The sequence below is a fragment of the Rana temporaria genome, chromosome 13 (assembly GCF_905171775.1).
Source record: "Rana temporaria chromosome 13, aRanTem1.1, whole genome shotgun sequence".
Taxonomy (NCBI): domain Eukaryota; kingdom Metazoa; phylum Chordata; class Amphibia; order Anura; family Ranidae; genus Rana; species Rana temporaria.
Window position 1 is genome coordinate 80324235 of NC_053501.1, and position 19837 is coordinate 80344071.

Sequence of the window (19837 nt, forward strand, 5' to 3'; positions counted from 1 at the left end):
TATATGAACTTGGACAATTGTTCTATTAATTTTATCACTGTTTGAGGACCGGCCTATATTCCTGAGTGATTCACTGAGAACTGCCTCCATTCATTGTATTTGGCAATTGTCTCAGGTGTGCTGGCCTTGGCCCTATTAGGAAATTTTTTTCATTCATTTATTTATTTTTCTATTTATTTATTCATTTATCTATTTATGCAAACATTTTTTTCCTTTAGGAACTTAATGGTATAGTCACATATTTGTGCAGTATACAACTGATTGTTGTCCTATGGACAGAGTCTCCCACCTCAGCTGTAGATCTCTGCAGTTCATCCAGAGTGATCATGGGCCTCTTGGCTGCATCTCTGATCAGTCTTCTCCTTGTATGAGCTGAAAGTTTAGAGGGACGGCCAGGTCTTCTTAGATTTGCAGTGGTCTGATACTCCTTCCATTTCAATATTATTGCTTGCACAGTGCTCCTTGGGATGTTTAAAGCTTGGGAAATCTTTTTGTATCCAAATCCGGCTTTAGACTTCTCCACAACAGTATCTCGGACCTGCCTGGTGTGTTCCTTGTTCTTCATGATGCTCTCTGCGCTTTAAACGGACCTCTGAGACTATCACAGTGCAGGTGCATTTATACAGAGACTTGATTTCACACAGGTGGATTCTATTTATCATCATTAGTCATTTAGGTCAACATTGGATCATTCAGAGATCCTCACTGAACTTCTGGAGAGAGTTTGCCGCACTGAAAGTAAAGGGGCTGAATAATTTTGCACGCCCAATTTTTCAGTTTTTTATTTGTTAAATTTTTTTGAAATATCCAATAAATTTCATTCCACTTCATGATTGTGTCCCACTTGTTGTTGATTCTTCAAAAAAAATTACAGTTTTATATCTTTATGTTTGAAGCCTGAAATGTGGCATAAGGTCGCAAAGGGGGCCGAATACTTTCGCAAGGCACTGTATGTGTACAGTCGGCGCTAAGGGGATAAACTTTTCTGAGGTTACAGTATTTCTCCACTAAGTGGGATTATGAGTAAAGAAAAGCTCTCCGCCATTTCCTCTGATACCTATGAGAAATTCCTCAAGATATGCTTCTCTTGGATCTCCTACTCTCAGCCAGAGCAAAGGGTGTTACACCTTTGAGCTATGTGGATACTCAGGGGGCCCATGAGAGGAGAAAATCCACCCCCCCCCCCATTATCATCCTTTTCTTTTGTTAAATGATTTCTCTCTTCCTCTCTTCCTCTCTCTCTCTCTCTCTTTCTCCTTTTCAGGCAGATGCCTTACGAATGTGCATTAGATATAAAGACCATCAAGGAAAATGAATGCAAAAAATAAATCAACAACTACACCAATTTCATTTTCTATAAATATTGTGTGTTCTGTTTGTTAAATAAGACTGTCTTATACCTTAAGGGCCATTTCACACCATACATAGGGAGTTCCTGTGTGATTCACATCACATTTAAATGCATGCAAATAAGATCACATTTTAGAATACACTGATTTAGAAGATTCCTGAAGGATAACAATCTAGTCCAGCTTTTTCAACACTTGTACTCTGCATTCTCCATTAATTCCTTTGCAGATTTCATACTATGTTGAGACATCAGTTGAGTGTGGGAGCAGCCGCACCCAACGACGAAGCATTTGAAGAATAGATAGTGCAGTAATGAGTCGCCTACTCATTGAAGATATCAATGGAGCAGTGACAGATAATGTTTTATTAAAATAAGTTATTAAGCCAGTATTGTATAGTGAGGGTGGATTTATCACTAGTAAATTGTAACTAAATCAAGTATTATATCAGTGTTTTTATGTCTTTTCAGTTAAAGCTGAACTTCAGGCAAATGACTAAATACACAATAGGAATAGTAGCTGTTTTACCTGGCAAAGGATTTGTATTTCTGTTAAGCCAATCCTATGATTTACATATTCTGCCAAATTGCACAGGCATCTTAGGTTGGTGGTTGGACTTTTCTCTGCTTCAGTTGAGCAGTAAATCTAGGTTACATACCTGCCCCCCTACACTGTGGTTAGACAAAGAAGGAGCAGCAGCAGTTCACCCTCTGTTTTGGGTATGTTCATTGTGTGTACATGTAAAACACTTGATTGGCTCCTTAGGCTGCACCTCCTTCCCACAATCTGTGCTGCTATATAGTGGATAACAAAAGGCTGGTATCAAGTCAAATACAGGTGCTTACACTAGATTTATTTAAACATATGATTTATTATTTATTTAAATAAATATACTTATCTGCATGCACTTTTTATTTTATTTTATTTATGGAGATCACTTTCCAAAGTGTATGTGAAGTCAGAAGTTTTTGTTTTCATTTTAGGTGTAGCAGCAAAGGGTTAAAACCCATATCGGGTGTCTCTTTTGGTGCCTGTGACCCACTCGGGAGATTTCCCCCTCACTTCCTGTCTTGAAGCCGCAACAGTAAATGAGTGGTAATCCCTCCAAAGTGTATATGATTCACATCTTAACACTCATCGGGTGTCCCTATTGAAGGATTTTCTCAAATTTTGTTTCGTTTTTTCGTATCCCTTTCTGTCTGTCTTACTATGATCACAAGACAAAGAGTAGTGAACCTCCCCAGCAGGGGCACACACATTAATAAAAACCTGACAGAACTTTGACCTGTCCCTACTCCGTAAAAAAAAATTGCTTTACATATACTTTAATAGTGCTAGGATTACCGTCACATATCTAAACATCTGCAACTCTGTAAAGCATGGTTTGTGCTATCAGATTGGATTAATATTGAAAATTGTATAAAAGTATAGACGTCTCAGCCATATGGAAGTTTTATCTATTTGTTAGACAATGTTGATAAGCTTTTACAAAATTAGTCTTACCCTGTCAGATTAGTATTGAGTGTAGAGTTGTCTTTTGTTCTGTGAATTTTGCAGGCAGCACTTAGGTGGCCATTGTAAAATACAGGAAGAGAGAATTGACCACTCTAAGATAATCGAAAGATAATTTATGCAACCTGTTACCAAGGCAGATTGCATGTCATTGAATTCTAGTTACCAATTTACATGCCTGGTAGGTGTGTGAATGCCCCTTCTCTTAATCAGAAAAATATATAATTTTTTTGTTTTGTGTTAAAGTATTGCAGCCATGTGTTGTATTTAGGGATGTGTTAGTGTGGAATTATTTTGACTGCTATTAGAGTTATATCTAATTGCCTATTGAAGATGTTGCTAAGAATTTAAAAAAGGATGGGTAAAATAGGAAAACAGAAAAAAGTTTCTCTTGTTGAAAAATATTGTGGCTACCTTTCGTTTTAATTTGACACACTGAGGCTGATTCACTTAATGAGTTGAAAATATTCATACAATAAATGATCCAGTCATGTAAATTGTAAACACGTTTGCTTATTTCATCTGCACGTGACTGTATAATTTACGTGAATATTCACAGAATTTATTGTGAGATGATGTCTCTGCTTCTTTAGTAAATCAGCCACAGCCCCACTATGTTCACCCCACAGTATACTTGAACATTGACTTTGTTAGTGTTTTTTAATTCATACTCATAATTAACTTTTTTGTGCTTTGTATTACTTTCCTTTTTAAAAAAAATTATTACAAAGACTAGAATACAATTTTTTTATGTTAAATATAACAACCATATTACTGCATATGTTCCTCATAAGATTATTCAAAAGCTCCACAATCGATATTTAATTAACTTGAGGTCATTGGCTACATTTATGATTTCTTCAGCCAAAAATCATAACCACCATTCAGTTGTAGCATGTTGCATTTACAGTTTTTTTGGATTTTTATATATATATATGTATATATATATATATATATATATATATATATATATATATATATATACACACATATATATACATTTTTTAAACACAATTTGTCATTTTTTTTCAGATATGTTTTTACACATTTACAAGAAAGCTTATTTTAGTTAAGAAGTTGGCAATTGCTGTTTAAAAAGATGCATATTGTTTAGTAATGTTTTATATCCTAGCAGTTTTTGCGCCCCAGTGCATGCTACATGTTTGGTAAAATATAACCTTATATATTTAGTTGTTTTCTAAATGGTGGCAGGAACTGTTTTTTTATTTGAGACAAAAGTTTTTACTCATTCTTTTTTTTAAGAAACAGGATGCTTTTTCAATTGATTTTCTGATGTCCACATATAGCTTCACCGCAAACTGGAGAATCTCAGAGATCACCTTCAAGGCAATGACAAAGGATACTCGCTCCGAGTAAATGTACGATTTACCTCAGCGATTTTTTTTTTCTTCATGCATCTATATATTTTGTTTTAATGTCTGATGGCCAGTAGAACCAGAATTCAAACTTATCACCACCCTTATTTAGCCTTTCCTGTTCCTTCATTCAAGTTTTACATGTGCATATTTGAATCTAGCAGGGGTTTCATTTGAATTTGCAGAGACCTTAAAAGTTAATTGTCTAGTGCATTTCCATTTTGTAAGGAAACCACACATTTGTAAATTTATCTTCGGATATATTTCCCATATATCTCTCTAATATGAGAAAAAAATGGATAATGATAAATTAAAATATTTAAATATTGATGACAATATATTTTTTTCATCCCATAAATGAGACATATGATTTGTTATGTGCCTAGGCTCCAATATATGATTTTTTAAATTTTAAAGTTACATCGGTGCCTATAAATCAAATTACCCAACTACAGCAACCAATATATTCTCTAAGTGTTTATAAAAATAACTTTTGTAGCTAAAAAAAAATGTCCAAGCAGTATATTGTGTGGAAGTCATATGTTATTGGAAATGTCTTTTTGTACCTCCATTTATGTCTATGGGATGTTAGTGCATGCCCAGTACAAGCTAGAAAGATGTGTTAGTAGCTGGGGGGGAATTTTTAACAATTTGTGAGCTTCTACTTTTATACTGGATTCACACTTGTGTATTATGGGAATATGTGCATTGCGGTGCCATCTCTTTTGAATGATACCCCACAATATGCACAAAGCAAGCAAAAACCCACTTGCAATATAACACACCAAAGATGTGAATACTCTGTATTGTGGTGTGCTGCATTTTCAAAAATAGGCAAACTGTGTTTTTTCTATTTGGTGCAGTGACAGCCTTCGAAACGAAAGGGCAGTGCTTATGTCAGTGACTATGTAATGGCTGATGGTTAAGAGTAGAGATGCACTGAAATTTTGACAGCCAAAACATATCGGCCGAAAATTGTGTTTTTGGCATTTTTGGCATTTTGCCAATAAAGAAAAAGATGCTGATAATGGTGCCGAAAAACGATTTTGCACGGTTTTACTGTGATTTTGACATGGTTTTACATGGGACTCAAAAACCACATCATAGCTAAGATTACAAAATCTTTTGTAAATCTATTTACACCATTTTAAAATGGCCTGGATGGAAGAATTATTTGAAATCAATTAGAAAAATATTGTATAAAACGATGTTGGAATTAGAAGACTATTGTTCTGAAATACACATCTATTAAGACCTGCTGTATCATGAAGTGCTTGATGTGTATTGGGCAAAAAACATAAATTTATCTTTTACAAAAAAAGACCCTATAATATGGTGAACTAGAAAAAACAAATGGTGACTTACTGACAAATACTTTGCTTAAGTAATACTTTAATGGCAATTCTTGAAAATCCTTTTGTTATTCTATGTAAAAAATAAATAAATTAAAAACTAATTTTTCTTGATGTGTTTTCAAGATGTTTACAAGGAAAAGGTTTAATATCCTCTAAAATATGAGACATCTTCATAATTTTGCGTTCCTAAGCAGATTGAATGGCAGTTAAGTTGATGCTACTTTCAGATATCTGTTTAGCACAAAATATATGCGATGGTGCATTGCACAATACCCAGCATATTTGTGTGGTTGATTTCCAGAGATGGACTCATTCTTTGCACTGTACTTAACCCTCACCATTGAAGTTAATGGACTAATTGCTGTAGATCACAAATGGATACCCACATTCACTGGGAACATGTGTTATTGTTTCCTCTGGATCTTCATTATAGGGGGGGGGGGGGATTCTTAAACAATATACTTTTTTTATAAAATGACTTTTTGTTCATTACTACATAAATTATTATTGTGATGTATGTATGTTTCATCTTTTTTCAGCAAGAAATGTTTGAAGATAATAGCACATTCTGTATTTTTACCAAATACAATTGAGGCTTATCTTCTCTTAGAATCTCAGTAATTTTAGTTTCCTTTTTTCATGTCAAGTCAAGACAAAGTTGCCAAAATGTTATGAGTAGAGGTTCTGAGCAGTTACAAAATATGTAGTTACAGTTTTTGAGTTGAGGACTGCCTATACATTTTTGTTTCCATAAGAAGCAAATATAGGTTGCTAAATTTGTGTTTTCCTTGATTGTACTAATGTGCCCAAATAACTACACTATGTTGGGCATTTTCTAACTTGGGAAAAAAATCTGAAAGAAAAATATTGTTTTGTTTCTTTACCTGGTAGTACAAGTCGATTTACTTTTCTCCATATTTATGTGTTTATTTTCATAAATGTTCCTAGTATGTCAGTAGGCTTGATGTATGGAAATTTTTTATTGGATGGTATCGAAGTCATTGAAAACAAATTCTGTAGCTCTGGTTTGTGTCTTTGTACTAATGCATGGAAAATTAATCTAATTATGGGTAGTTTCTAATCTATATGGCATTTGACCAAAGAATTAATGACTATTATTGGTCTCTTCAGTTGAACTACCCAATGATTTTTAAATTTTACAGTGGCACATTTAAAGCTCAAATGTGTGTTTTCTGTGAATAACCTGCCTGTATTGCAACAATAATGCATGCATATGTGAAACATCATTTTGATTGTTCCCTTATGTTATATGTAGTCTTGTATGGCAAACAAGAATCTTTTGAAATTCCATATTATCCTCTGAAAACATATGATCTTGGAAAAAAAGTTTGGATTCTAAATGAACCCCCTGCTATTGTTTTAGTTCTGAACCATATTTACAGAATTACTTCTGAAACTTTTCTGTTAACACCATTCCTTATTTAACCGTGTTTTCTTTTCCCTCACTGCACAACCAGGCTCGGCTTCCTTCCTGCTCATCCACCTATAGTGTTTCGGAGGTATACTTGCACGTGACTTTTTTTTTTCTTCTATTTCTTTTCCCTTTCACATCCTCACCCTCACCTCCACCATGTTTTTTTTGCCTTAAATTGTGCACAGGTGGGGAACAAATAGTATATAAAATATGTATGTGCATGCTCACCTTGCTCCTGTGTTTGACATTGTTTGGAATTCACTGTGGCTGTGTGTAATTATTGCAATGTAGACCATTATCTCAACTGCACAAATATAAGGAAGCTATAGATAGATAAATATCATTGTATCTATCTACATTAAAAATAAAATATATTCTTTGTACTAAATACATTTATTGAGTAACATTCAGATCCTGTTCATGTGGCTGATCTAAAATACTAGTTAAAAACAGTACCAAATAGGTAAAATGATTTTTTCATTGGTCCCAATTCAGAAGCTGTTTTTGAAATTCTTTATTTGTTAGATATTTCTGAATATACAAAAGATAAGGAAATATCTGTCATGATAAGCCAACACAATTTTATGTCATTGTGAGATCATTGTTATGTACAACTGGTTCTCATTTCAGTAATTGCTTTGGTTCAGAGAGGGACTACCTTTTAAGTCATTAACTAGAGGAATACGATTCATTATATTTCTGTATCCAAAGTCATTATAGGAAAGTTAGTTTATTTGCTTTGAATGATAAATTGTGTTTATGTTGCTAATGGTAATGTCTTTATAAGTCACCTATGCCACTTACAAAACTGTAAACTCACCCACCTTTGTTTCCCATAATATGCAGTGCTGTTTATTGACTTGGTAGCGTTCACTACTATTGTAGCCTATGTGAATTACATTCAACTGCAAATGTACTTATTGTGCTGAACAACAAATGCTTCAATTGGATCTAGCCAGATGGAATATGTGTATGGATAACTTAGTTAGACTAAGGGGTTTTCATTGTTGTTTGCGTCTCTGTTAGAGAGATTCAAGCTCTAATTTTCCTAAAACAGGAATATAAAATTTTAGGCTGCCACCAGAACAGGAATAAAGGGGAAATCACAATGACCGCTTTCTTCCCTTACATTGGAAAAAAAAAATTCACTTCTTGTTAAGTTTACAAGACAGGAATTGAAGGAAATGTTCCCTATCTCAACACAGGTGGCAAAAAAAACTCTTTTACTCTATCCAAAATGAAAAATAGTTTTGGCTTTAAATTTACTTTCAGAGAATACCATGGGAGTTAGATGGATCAGTGGCAAATATTAAATATACAGAACAGGTCTTCTACTTCTGTCCTTGATACACAGCGTTAAATTGCTGTATCAGTTATCACAGCTGGCATAGTTCTCCCATATTTGTTCTGATGATGCATGATGTGGTCCAAAGGGACGGGGACAAACTATTCCCTGTCAAATGAGCCACATGTGATGCCAGTGCTATTTGTAGACCTTTTGACCTTGCAGAAATCCTGCAGTAATTGGAATGCTTAAATTGTTTGTAGTTTTAAAGCAGTTTTGAGTAGTTTTTAAATATGCTGTTGATGTTTATTTTAATTGTTAAAGTCACAGATAAGCCATGCCACTGAAATATTTTTTTTTTATTGCAATTGATGAGCTTGATTATTTTTGTAATGATATTTGACTTTCACTAAATGTATTTCTCTTATCGTCCATGGACGGACACAGCTCCTTAAATCTTGACAAGTGGGTTATGTTCCCTGTTTACAGGAGAGGACTAGGCAGAAACATGTTAGATAATTAAATACCGTATTTATCGGGGTATAGCGCGCTCCCGCGTATAGCGCGCACCCCTAAAGTTGCCCTAATTCCTGTGGAAAAAAGATTTTTTGTACTTACAGTTTTGGTGTCTTGTGCAGCGTCCGTCGGCGGCCTCGTTGAGTCCGGCGTCCGTCTGCGGCTTCGGGTGTCCTCTTCGTCGGGTCCGGCGTCCTTCTGCGGCGTCCTCCCTGCTCGTTTCCCGCACCGAGTTTGAATACTGCGCCAACATATACCGAGCGCAGGACGTCAGCGCGAGAGGCGCCGAGACTGTCCGAAGATACACGAGTGTACTGCGCTCGGTATATGCTGGCGCAGTATTCAAACTCGGCACGGGAAAGCGGGTATCGGCGTATACCGCGCACCCACGATTTTGCCCTGATTTTCAGGGCAAAATAGTGCGCGGTATACGCCGATAAATACGGTACATGTTACATTAACAGAGTTGAACAGCCCCACCCAGGGGGCGGTCCCTCCAGACATAACCCTCCTCACTGCAGCATGCAGCCTCAGTTTCGTTCTGCCTAGCAAGGAGAAGGACGTATGGCTCCCTTTGGGCCCAGCACCCTGAGGAGAAATTTAATTTTATTTAGGTTTTTTTTTACCTTTTCTTGCAGAATCTTCTTTTAACTGTCGGCTGAGAGACAGGCTGGATAATATAGATCCTTGTAGTCTACTCAGTTCGACCAGCAAGCGTGGGCACACCTTTGCAAAGAAGCTGGGTCTGCCACGCCATACCCCATGACTCCTGGGGTGGCTGGTGAGCTTTGTTCCGAGGTCCACATATGACTGGGCTGTGGTGTTGTCTCACTCACAGTGGACCGGGCCAACAGCTACCTCCATTGCGGTTATAACTCTGTCAGCAATGCGTCAGCGAGTCCTCGCTCGGATGGCTAAGTACAGTCACTCCCGCTTCTGTGGGTTGGTACGGCTGGGGTTTGGGGGTCCTCTTCTCCTCCTGGCGCCATTTTTTGGGAGGTTTTCAATTACATTGAAAACTCCCATTGGCGCCCATTTTGTCGTAGCCGCACCATGTGCAGCTTACATTGCGGTCGGGCATTTTCCTGTGGCCGTGTTCTGAACTCTCGGTGGCCATCTTTGTGCAGTCCTGACCCCTAGTGTGGTTTCCTACGGTGCACACAGGTCCCTGCAGACGCCGCACAGTTCCTTCACGGTTCTTTTCCTCTCCACACGCTGTGTGCTGAGAGCGGTCGGCAGCGCTGGGCAGTCTCCTAAGGTGAGTCCCCTGGGTACCCCTGGTCAGCGCAGCAAGTGGGTAGGATGCCCTGAATAGGGCCCTAGGAGCCTCAGTTTTTTGTAAAGACAGGTGTGCCTACACATACATCTATTACATACACACTATGTAAATGTCTTTAATATTTGGAGTCAGTATCTGGTCCTTCCCCAACATGCTGGTGGTAGCAGCACGTGTTCGCACCTGGGATTCCCACAGAGGCTTGATTGTTAGCCCTGGACAATTTTGTGCCAGAGTGGGGGTGGACTGCGGATGGACGGGGGTTAAATGAGTGCCCCCTTTCCCGTTATCCCCTGGGGAATGCTCTGTTATGGAGCCACGGACCAGGTACCTGGGTCGGTGCAGGATAAGGCATTTATGGGTGCGCTTCTTACTGCTGTAAGGGACTCTCTTTAGCTGGATAGTACAGCTGGGTTTCCGCCGAGGGCTCGGTCTTTTTTTGGATCACACAAATCAGACCGCTCTGTGTAGGTTTTTTTCTTCTGTGCCCTTCTTTGATCATTTCTAAGATGCGGAATGAGAAGAGCCGCTGAGGGCTTTTGTAGTCCCTCACTGCCTGGCGGTTCAGTGCCCCTTTGAGGAGAGCCCTTTCAAGAGGTGGGCTTCTAATCTGGTGGTGAACCCTCCGGGTGTCATGTATAGGTGACAACTCTCCCTATTGCAGGAGTCCCCGCTTGTATGGATCTGACTGTTAGAAGATCTGAATCACTGGCCCTTTCCATGTTTACCATGCTGGGGTCTGACTTGCGGCCTATTGTGGCCACTACTCTGGGGTCTCAGTCACTTAGAGTGAGCATTTTGCGCCAGACAGTGGAGGAGCACCGACTCTCTTGCAAAGTTATTAGGCTAGCGGACCTGCTGGTCCAGGGCCTTGTATAGGTCTGTGATGCTTCATTGAATGCTGCGCCCTGGTTATTCAGGGCTTCTGTTTCAGAGATGGTTTTATGCACACAGTGGTGTAGTGGTTAACTCCATTACTTGGCAGCAAGAGAGTCATTGATTCAATTTCGGACACTGACACCAATCTGCCTGGAGCTTGCATTGTCGGTCCCTGTGTCTGCGTGGGTTTCCTCCGGGTACTCCGGTTTCCCCCCACCCTCCAAAGACATGTGTGCATACACCTACATAATATACATAAACACTATGTGTATGTATTATTAATGTGCACCCTCCCAGGCCGACAAAGGCTCAGCTGGGTGACTAATCCGTCCCTGGGTGCATAAGCCGATTAGGCCGGCACCCAAACCCCGCCAATGTATGTAGCCTTCCCTCCCTGCTCTAGGTGGGGGGCAGCTTACAGGTTCACAATTCAGTGAACCTCCCCGCTCTCTGACCAGTGGGTCTGCGGGGTTGTCTCTTCGGAGTACTAGATAGGGTTTACTCCTATCCACAGAACAAAGTTCTTTCCTCGTGTCTTCCTCTCCCGGCTCGTCGGTCTGCCTTGGGCAGTGTGGGACTTTCTAAGCTGCGGGGTAATTTTACCTTTCCTGCAGGACGGAAGGTTTGGGGTTTTCTATGGGCCTCCGGCCCTGAATAACTTTGTGAACGTTGGGTACTTCTGCAGGGACGCATACATGCATGTCCCGTTTTGCACATGTCACCGAATTTTCTGTGCTTCGTGATGGGGGAGGGCTTCTGTCAGTCTGTGGCCCTCCCTTTTGATCTGACATCAGCACCAAGGGTTTTCACCTAGGAGCTCGCATTTATCCTAACTTTGTTAGGACAGCAAGGCTTTGCCTCATGGGCTACTTGGACGACCTTCTTCTGAGAGCAGCTTCTGTCTCAGACCTAGTGGATGTGTTTATAGCCATTCAGACCCTCCGAATATTCGGGTGGGTGCTAAACATTTGGAGCCGGTCCTGGTTCCAGATACGGTGGAGTATCTAGGGTTGATCCGGACTCCTCGGTGGCGAAGGTCCTTCTTCCCCTGGAGAAATTGCAGACTCTTTTCTGTGGTGAAGGTATTGGCATCACGCTATCGGTCTTCTCTCCGGGTCATGCAGGTCCGGGGCCTGTGGATAGCTTCCTTCGAGGCGGTACTGTATGCCCAGTTCCACACTCTGGCTTTTCAGGGGAAATACTGTCCGGGTGGTAAAAATCTCTGGTCTCTGAAATCATCAGATTCAGGTGCGCCACCTAGTCAGAGTCTATCTGAGTTGGTGATGGAGATTCCAGACTCTAAGGTCCGGGATGTTGTTTCTTCCTTCCAGTGGTCGGTGTTTACGACAGACGCCAGCTAACGGGTTGTGGGGGCACCTATGGGGGGGCCAGTCGGCGCTGAGTCGCTGGACTTGCGTGGTCCTACGGCCACACCTCCCTGAATGTGCCCGCTCTCGTCTGATCTCGGTAGCTACCCAGGGTCGGGCCTGGTTAGTACCTGGGTGGGAGGCCGCCTGGGTGCCGTGGACCCTGTCTACCGTTCATTGTCCTACTATTTGGGCGATCAGGCTATGCTTCTCCTCGTGCTCGAGGAGGTTGCAAGGTTTTCCGATCTGGATTCAGACAGACAACGCCACGGCCATGGCTGTGGTCTACCATCAGGCGGACTACTGGAGTCGCCAGATGCTGGACCAGGGTGACTGGTATTTGTGCTCGTTTCGACTCCCTTGCAGGAGGTGAGTCTCATAGGGCAGGAGAGATTATAGCTCAGCGGTAGACTGCCTGCCCTGCATGCATTTGACTCTGGGTTCAAGCCCAGGAAGGTCTGCGTCATCACGTGCCCAGGGCTCGCTGTGGGCTTTTCCACTCATGGATCTCCTGGCCGCTCGTCTCCACCGCAAGGGTGTCGAAGTTAGTGGCCAGGTCTAGTGCTCTGGTACAGACGCGTCAGTTGCGCTGGTGGCCCGGGGGGGGGGGTCTGTATCGGCGGCTTTATGCCGTTCCTCCATTGTTGTTGCTTCCTCGGCTGCTCCATAGAGTGGAGGCGGGTGTACCTGCCTGCTACGGCTTTGGAGATCTGACCCTCTTTTGTGTCGGTGTCTGGTCCACAAAAGGGCCTGGCGGTCTCGTCGACCACCCTTTCTCGGTGGATCAGGCAGACCGTCATACAGAACTATGCCCTTAGTGGGGGGGCCCCCTTTTCCAGTTGCGGCATTTTCGACCAGGGCAATTGGTGCTTCCTGTTTTTTTTTCCGACATCATGCGTCGGTCTCACAGGTGTGCGAGGCGGCGACTTGCACTTTTTCCAAAATGTACATGATTGCTGTGAGTGCATCTTCTGATGCTTCTTTCGGCCGCTAGTTTTTGCAGGTGGCCGTTTAAAGTTGCACCTCCTCCGTTGAGGAGCTCTGCTTGTTTTGAGGGGGGAAGTTAAAATTGGGTTTACTGATATATTTCCCACCCCTCATTTTTGACACTGCTTGGGAACGTCCCACTTGTCAAGATTTAAGGAGATGTGTCCGTCCATGGACGATAAGAGAAAATACATTTTTTGGCACTCACCGTAAAATCCTTTTCTCTGAGTCCATGGACGGACACAGCACCCACCCCTCGTTTTTAGGTTTGTACTGCTTGTTACGAACTGATGCTGCAGTGAGGAGGGTTATGTCTGGAGGGACCACCCCCTGGGCAGGGATGGTCAACAGGGAACATAACCCACTTGTCAAGATTTAAGGAGTTGTGTCCGTCCATGGACTCAGAGAAAATGATTTTACGGTGAGTACAAAAAATCCTATTTTTTAAACCGTGGCCAACATTTTGATTAAAAAGATCACTTAAATACTATATGCAGAATAATTTTCTTTATAAACGCTCCAGATTTTTTGTAAAAGTAGCTTTTCCTTAACCACTTAAGACCCGGACCAATATGCAGGTAAAGGACCAGGCCCCTTTTTGCGATTCGGCACTGCGTCGCTTTAACTGACAATTGCGCGGTTTGTGCGACGTGGCTCCCAAACAAAATTGGCGTCCTTTTTTTCCCACAAATAGAGCTTTCTTTTGGTGGTATTTGATCACCTTTGCGGTTTTTATTTTTTGCGCTATAAACAAAAATAGAGCGACAATTTTGAAAAAAATGCAATATTTTTTACTTTTTGCTATAATAAATATCCCCCAAAAATATATAAAAAAAACTTTTTTTTCCTCAGTTTAGGCCGATACATATTCTTCTACCTATTTTTGGTTTAAAAAAAATCGCAATAAGCGTTTATCGATTGGTTTGCACAAAATTTATAGCGTTTACAAAAAAGTGGATAGTTTTATTGCATTTTTATTATTTATTTATTTATTTATTATTATTTTTTTTACTACTAATGGCGGTCATCATCGATTTTTCTCGTGACTGCGACACTATGGCGGACACATCGGACAATTTTGACACATTTTTGGGACCATTGTCATTTTCACAGCAAAAAGTGCTATAAAAATGCATTGTTTACTGTGAAAATTACAATTGCAGTTTGGGAGTTAACCACTATGGGGCGCCGAAGGGGTTAAGTGTGACCTCATATGTGTATCTAACTGTAGGGGGGCGGGGCTGGACGTGTGACGTCATTGATCGCCTTTCCCTATATCAGGGAACAGACGATCAATGACAGCACCTCTGTGAAGAACGGGGAAGGTGTGTTTACACACACCTCTCCCTGTTCTTCAGCTCCTGTGACCGATCGCTAGACTCCGGCAGCGATCGGTTTCCGTGGGTCCCGCGGTCACGGAGCTTTGGACCGGGTCGCAGGCATGCGTCCCTGACCCACGGCTGGGCATTTAACAATCACGTACAGGTACGTGATTGTGCCCAGCCGTGCCATTCTGCCGACGTATATCGGCGTTAGGCGGTCCTTAAGTGGTTAAAGGCATCTTGTTTAGTAGGCTCGGCTATCATGTGACCAATGTGATTGGCTGCCACAGTTCTCACATGACTAGGAGCCATTTCCCTTGTTACCCCTATGAGATAAGTAGGGCCCAGTAGCTATATGGATTCACCTAAATACTGTCACTTGATCTTGTTTGCAGATTTTTTCTTAAAGGGGGGGTTCACCCAAAAAAATAAATGTAATATTACATTCAGCCGAGTTGTGAGAATGACAGGCAGTTTTTTTTTTAAATCCTTGCCGTACATACCGTATTATCTATATTTTCACTGTGGCTTCCAGGTATGTAATCTGCGGGACTGGGCATTCCTAATTGATTGACATGCTTCCGACCGGCGCATACAGCGCGTCACAAGTTGCTAAAAGAAGCCGGACTGCGAGTCGGCTCTATACGGCGCCTGCGCACCGACGTTTGGCTTCTTTCGGCAACTCGTGACGCGCTGTATGTGCCGGTAGGAAGCATGTCAATCAATTTGGAACGCCCAGTCCCGTAGATTACATACCCGGAAGCCGCGGTGAAAATATAGATAATACGGTATGTACGGCAAGGATTTGAAAAACAACAGCCTAATGTCATTTTCAAAACTCGGCTGAATGTAATGTTAAAAAATGTTTTGGGTGAACGGTCCCTCTGCGTATAACCCCTCTCCCTGCATCTTGCAGCTCAGTTTTTTTCTGCCTAGCATAGGAAAAGGACATGACTCCCTTCAGGCCCATGGCCTGCAGATTTTTCTTTTCTATCTTTTGTTCCTGTGATCTTCTATCAACTGCCTACTGGGTGACAGGCTGGATCCCAGATCCGTGTAGTCTCCCCAGTTTCAGCCTTCGAGCGTTTGCCGACCTTAGCTACACACTGGGTCATCCACGACATGCCAGTCGCTCTACGGGTGTCCGGTGAGCTACCCGCACCAGGGCACGCATATGACCGGTCTATATGGCCGAGTCACAGCAGGCCGGGCTGACAGTTACCTCCATCACTGCGCAAAAGATGGTCTGTCTGGGATGCTTCCAGCGTAAGCCACGCAGGACGGGTAAGTAGCAGTCCCCTGCTCCGACAGGAGGACATAGCTGGGCAGTCCCTTCCTTCCCTCCTCCCTGGGCTCTAAGAGCTAGGCTAGCTGTGGGGGGCCGGGGGTCTGCCTGGGGGGACTCCATCTGGGGCAGGGGTGCTAGATGTGCTGCTATAATCGGAGTTGTGTTTTCATACCTGTGTGTTTCACCCTCCATGCGGTCAGCAGCCATTTTGGTGGGGCCCGGCGTCTGTTTTGGCCTCTAGCTGCCACTCTGCGGGCATTTTGCCTGCATCTGACACCTGTTTTGGCCTCTATCTGCCGCTTGGCGGGCATTTTCTTGTGGTCTGTACAGTTTACAGTACGGCCATTTTGCAAGTGTTTTTGGACTCTAGCGCTCATTTAACCAACACAAATTAACAACACACGCTGCGAAGGCTCAGACTGACACAGGCGGCTGTAGAGAAAGCACCTCAGACGGGTGGCGGACGGCAACTGTGTGGCGACCGTTCTAGGGTGATGAGTCTTCTGGGGGGGCCCCTCGTCTCTGCGGCAGCTAGGAGGGTGGGGTGTTGTTACCTTGCCTGGAGTTCCTGTGTGTCAGGCGCGTGGGTCAGCATTGCATCAGAAGCGAACGCATCTCCCCCTGAAACACCTGAGTTGGCAACTGGTGCCCCTGCACCCGCGGTATCGGTGAACGCTGTGTCGCGATCCTGGAGGCCTTTGTTGCCAAGGTGGAAGCGGCGCATGGGAACACGGGGGGTAAAAAGCGCCCCCTCCCCCCGACATCCTCTAATGACAACTCTGATGTGGAGCCTGGCCCAGCTGCGGCTCATGGCCCTGGTTCTGATGTGTCTGAGGATGCAGACCGAGACTGGTCGGACAGTGAGGATGTCTCTGGGTCAGCACACGAGAGGGCTCTGGTAGGTGATCTTATCAATGCAGTGCAAGATACTCTAAAGATGGAGGAGTCTGTGGAAGCGGCAGAGATATTGGTCCCTTTCGGGTTTTGTAAGCCGACCCACACTGCTAAGGTGTTTCCTTTGTGTGTCTGATCTAGACAAACTTTTATACAAGGAGTGGGACAAACCACAGAAGTTTTTTTCGGTCCCTAAAAGTTTGGCGTTTCGGTACCCCTTTGAGGAGAGTTTCCTAAAGAAATGGACCCCCCCAATAGTGGACCCCCCTGTGTCCAGGTTAAACAAGGTAACCACAATTCTGGTGGAAGGGGCTCCTGCTTTCAAGGACCCTGCTGACAAGAAGGCTGAGGCAGTCACCCGTTCGGCAGTGCGTCCAACTTTGGTTGGGGCCCTGGTGTCTCAGACTTTTTACTGAATGGGCCAAATTGTTGCACCATGGGTTAAAGGAAAGACAGGTGGCTCTGGCCGACCAGTTGGTACAGGGCCTTAAGTTTGTCTGCGAGTCAGCTTTGGATACGATTCCCTTGCTGTCCAGAGCCTCAGCCTATGCGGTGGTGTTTTGCGCCATCTGATCTGGCTAAAGGGTTGGTCTGCGGACCAATCTTCCAAGAAAGCCTTGATGGATTTGCCCTTTAAGGGCGACAGACTGTTTGGAGCATCTCTGGATGACATTATTAAGGATGCCACAGGAGGTAAGAGCACTCTGCTTCTGCAATCCAAAAAGGGTAAGTAGCCTTGCCATAGGCAAGGGCCCTTTTTCACCACGCACAAGTGTTTTTTTCGTCGGCCCAGGGCTGCAGGTAAAAGATCCCTGGCCGATAAAGCGCCTGCTGAGGGACAGAAGCCTCCCAGGTTTCGCAAGCCCAACAAGCCTGCGGACAAATCTGCGTCCGCATGAAGGTTGCCCTGCCCTTTTCATGGGTGGGGGGATGGATTCACAAATTCACGGCTCAGTGGACGTCTCTGATCTCCGACTGGTGGGTTTGCAAAGTAATTTTTGCAGGGTACAAGATAGTTTCTCTCTTGTCCTCCAAGCAGATTTTTTCTCTCCAACTTCCAGCTTCATCCAGCTCGTCGGGTACCCCTGTTAGGGGCAGTTCAGGATCTGCTGGTACGCGGGGTAATCATTCCCAGTACAGAAAAGGTTTCAGGGGTTTTACTCAAATCTGTTCATAGTACCCAAGAAGGATGGGGTTCGTCCAATCCTGGACCTCAAGGTTCTCAATTGCTTTGTGAAAGTACAAAGATTCCGGATGGAGTCGGTTCGCTCTGTCGTCGCTGCTCTTCATCTGGGGACTTTCTGGCATCCTTGGACATCAAGGACGCATACTTGCATGTCCCCATATGCACCAGGTATCAGAGATTTCTGCGCTTTGCCGTTGGGGAGGACCACTATCAATTTGTGGCTCTCCCTTTCGGTCTGGCATCGGCACCGAGGGTGTTCACCAAGGTGCTGGCCCCGATTCTGGCCCTGCTAAGACAACGTGGAATCGCTATCGTGGGTTACTTGGGCGATCTTCTTCTGAGAGCCACTTCCAACTCAGAATTAGAGGAGAGCGTGTCTATAACCTGTCAGACCCTTCGAGATTTTGGTTGGGTGCTGAACACTCAGAAGTCAGTCTTGGTGCCGACTCAATGCCTAGTATATCTAGGGTTGGTTCTGGACTCCTCAGAGGCGAGAGTTTTTCTCCCTGTGGAAAAGTTGAAGACCCTTCAAGCTGCGGTGTGCCAGTTGACATCCCAAAGATGGTCGTCACTTAGCTTCTGCATGCGAGTCCTGGGCCTCATGGTAGCCTCCTTCGAGGTGGTTCCACATGCTCGTTTTCACACTCGAGTGTTGCAGAAGGAAATTCTTTCCAGATGGGACAAGTGTCCATCGTCCCTGGATTGTCAGGGTCTTAGAGGCTGCGGGGGCGCCCAGTCAGGGTCCAGTCAGACAACGCCACGGCGGTGGAGTATGTCAACCATTCAGGAAGGAACAAGAAGCTTGGCTGCAGTGTCGGAGGCTGCTTGCATCCTGAGGTGGGCAGAAAGGAGCGTGTCAGCTGTGTATATTCAGAGCATGGAAAACTGCCAGGCGGACTACCTAAGTCGCCAGATGCTGGACCAAGGAGAATGGTCTCTACACCCGGATGTGTTTCAGCTCCTTTACCAAAAGTGGGGAAAGCCGGACGTTGATCTCCTGGCTTCTCCACTCAATCGGAAGGTATTGAGGTTTGTGGCCAGGTCAAGAGACCCCTGTGCAGATGCGACAGATGCGTTGGTGACACTGTGGAGTCAGTATCGGCTAATATATACAAAAATGTGAAGTAGCGCTAAAAAACTGAAGGCCTTCAGATGACAGAAGGCTATGTGAAAGACCAATGTCAATCAAAATTATGTAGTACAAATAAGTGAAAACAAATGGTTAATAGTCCAAGTGTGTATCAAATTTGGAGCGTGACACCCCAATGTGAAACAGAGAAGAAAGATCTGGCTCCAACATGGAAAATGCAACTTGCTGACCCTTACCACAAAGGAAGGTCCTAACGGACCTAGTCAAGCTGAAATCCCTGGGTATGTTGTAGTAGAACTTGTCTGTTTATACGATCCCTCCAGGGGTCACAAATCCACCAATAAAGCAACCAGAAGAGAAAAGAAACTCATATAGTGTGAATCCGTGTGATAAAAAACACATAAGTGCATCCCCCAGTGACTGGCAACAGACAGTGTGAACACGAAGAAACCACCACCGGTACACACACTGACCCTTACCAGAGCATATGATCCATCAGGATCAGTCAGAGCAGAGGGGATATACACAGTAAGCAGCAATGGGACGTCTCAGCCAATGGTGGAACGGAAGAATCGGCAGGTCCAATATGTGAGAGGAGGAGAAAAACTCACATGGCGTGATATCGTAAAAGTATTTAATAAAAAAAAGTAGTAACACTTACAGTTGAATAACAAAGTATCAGCAGAGAAAAAAGTTTTTCTCTGCTGATACTTTGTTTTT

The 19837-nt window shown here is 43.4% G+C and overlaps 1 protein-coding gene across 20 annotated transcripts in view; it reads left to right on the forward strand.

Moving 5' to 3' along the window:
- GPHN (gephyrin) overlaps window positions 1–19837 on the forward strand; it is a 780484-nt gene that overhangs the window by 607460 nt on the left and 153187 nt on the right. For 8 of the 20 annotated variants that reach the window (XM_040333276.1, XM_040333279.1, XM_040333277.1 and 5 more), the window contains 2 exons: window positions 4169–4240; window positions 7071–7112. The exons of 4 other annotated variants lie outside the window; for them this stretch is intronic. In XM_040333276.1, coding sequence (XP_040189210.1) covers window positions 4169–4240; window positions 7071–7112 — 114 coding nt within the window. The remainder of the gene's footprint in view (window positions 1–4168; window positions 4241–7070; window positions 7113–19837) is intronic. 8 more of the 20 variants (XM_040333280.1, XM_040333283.1, XM_040333287.1 and 5 more) reach the window with 1 other exon arrangement.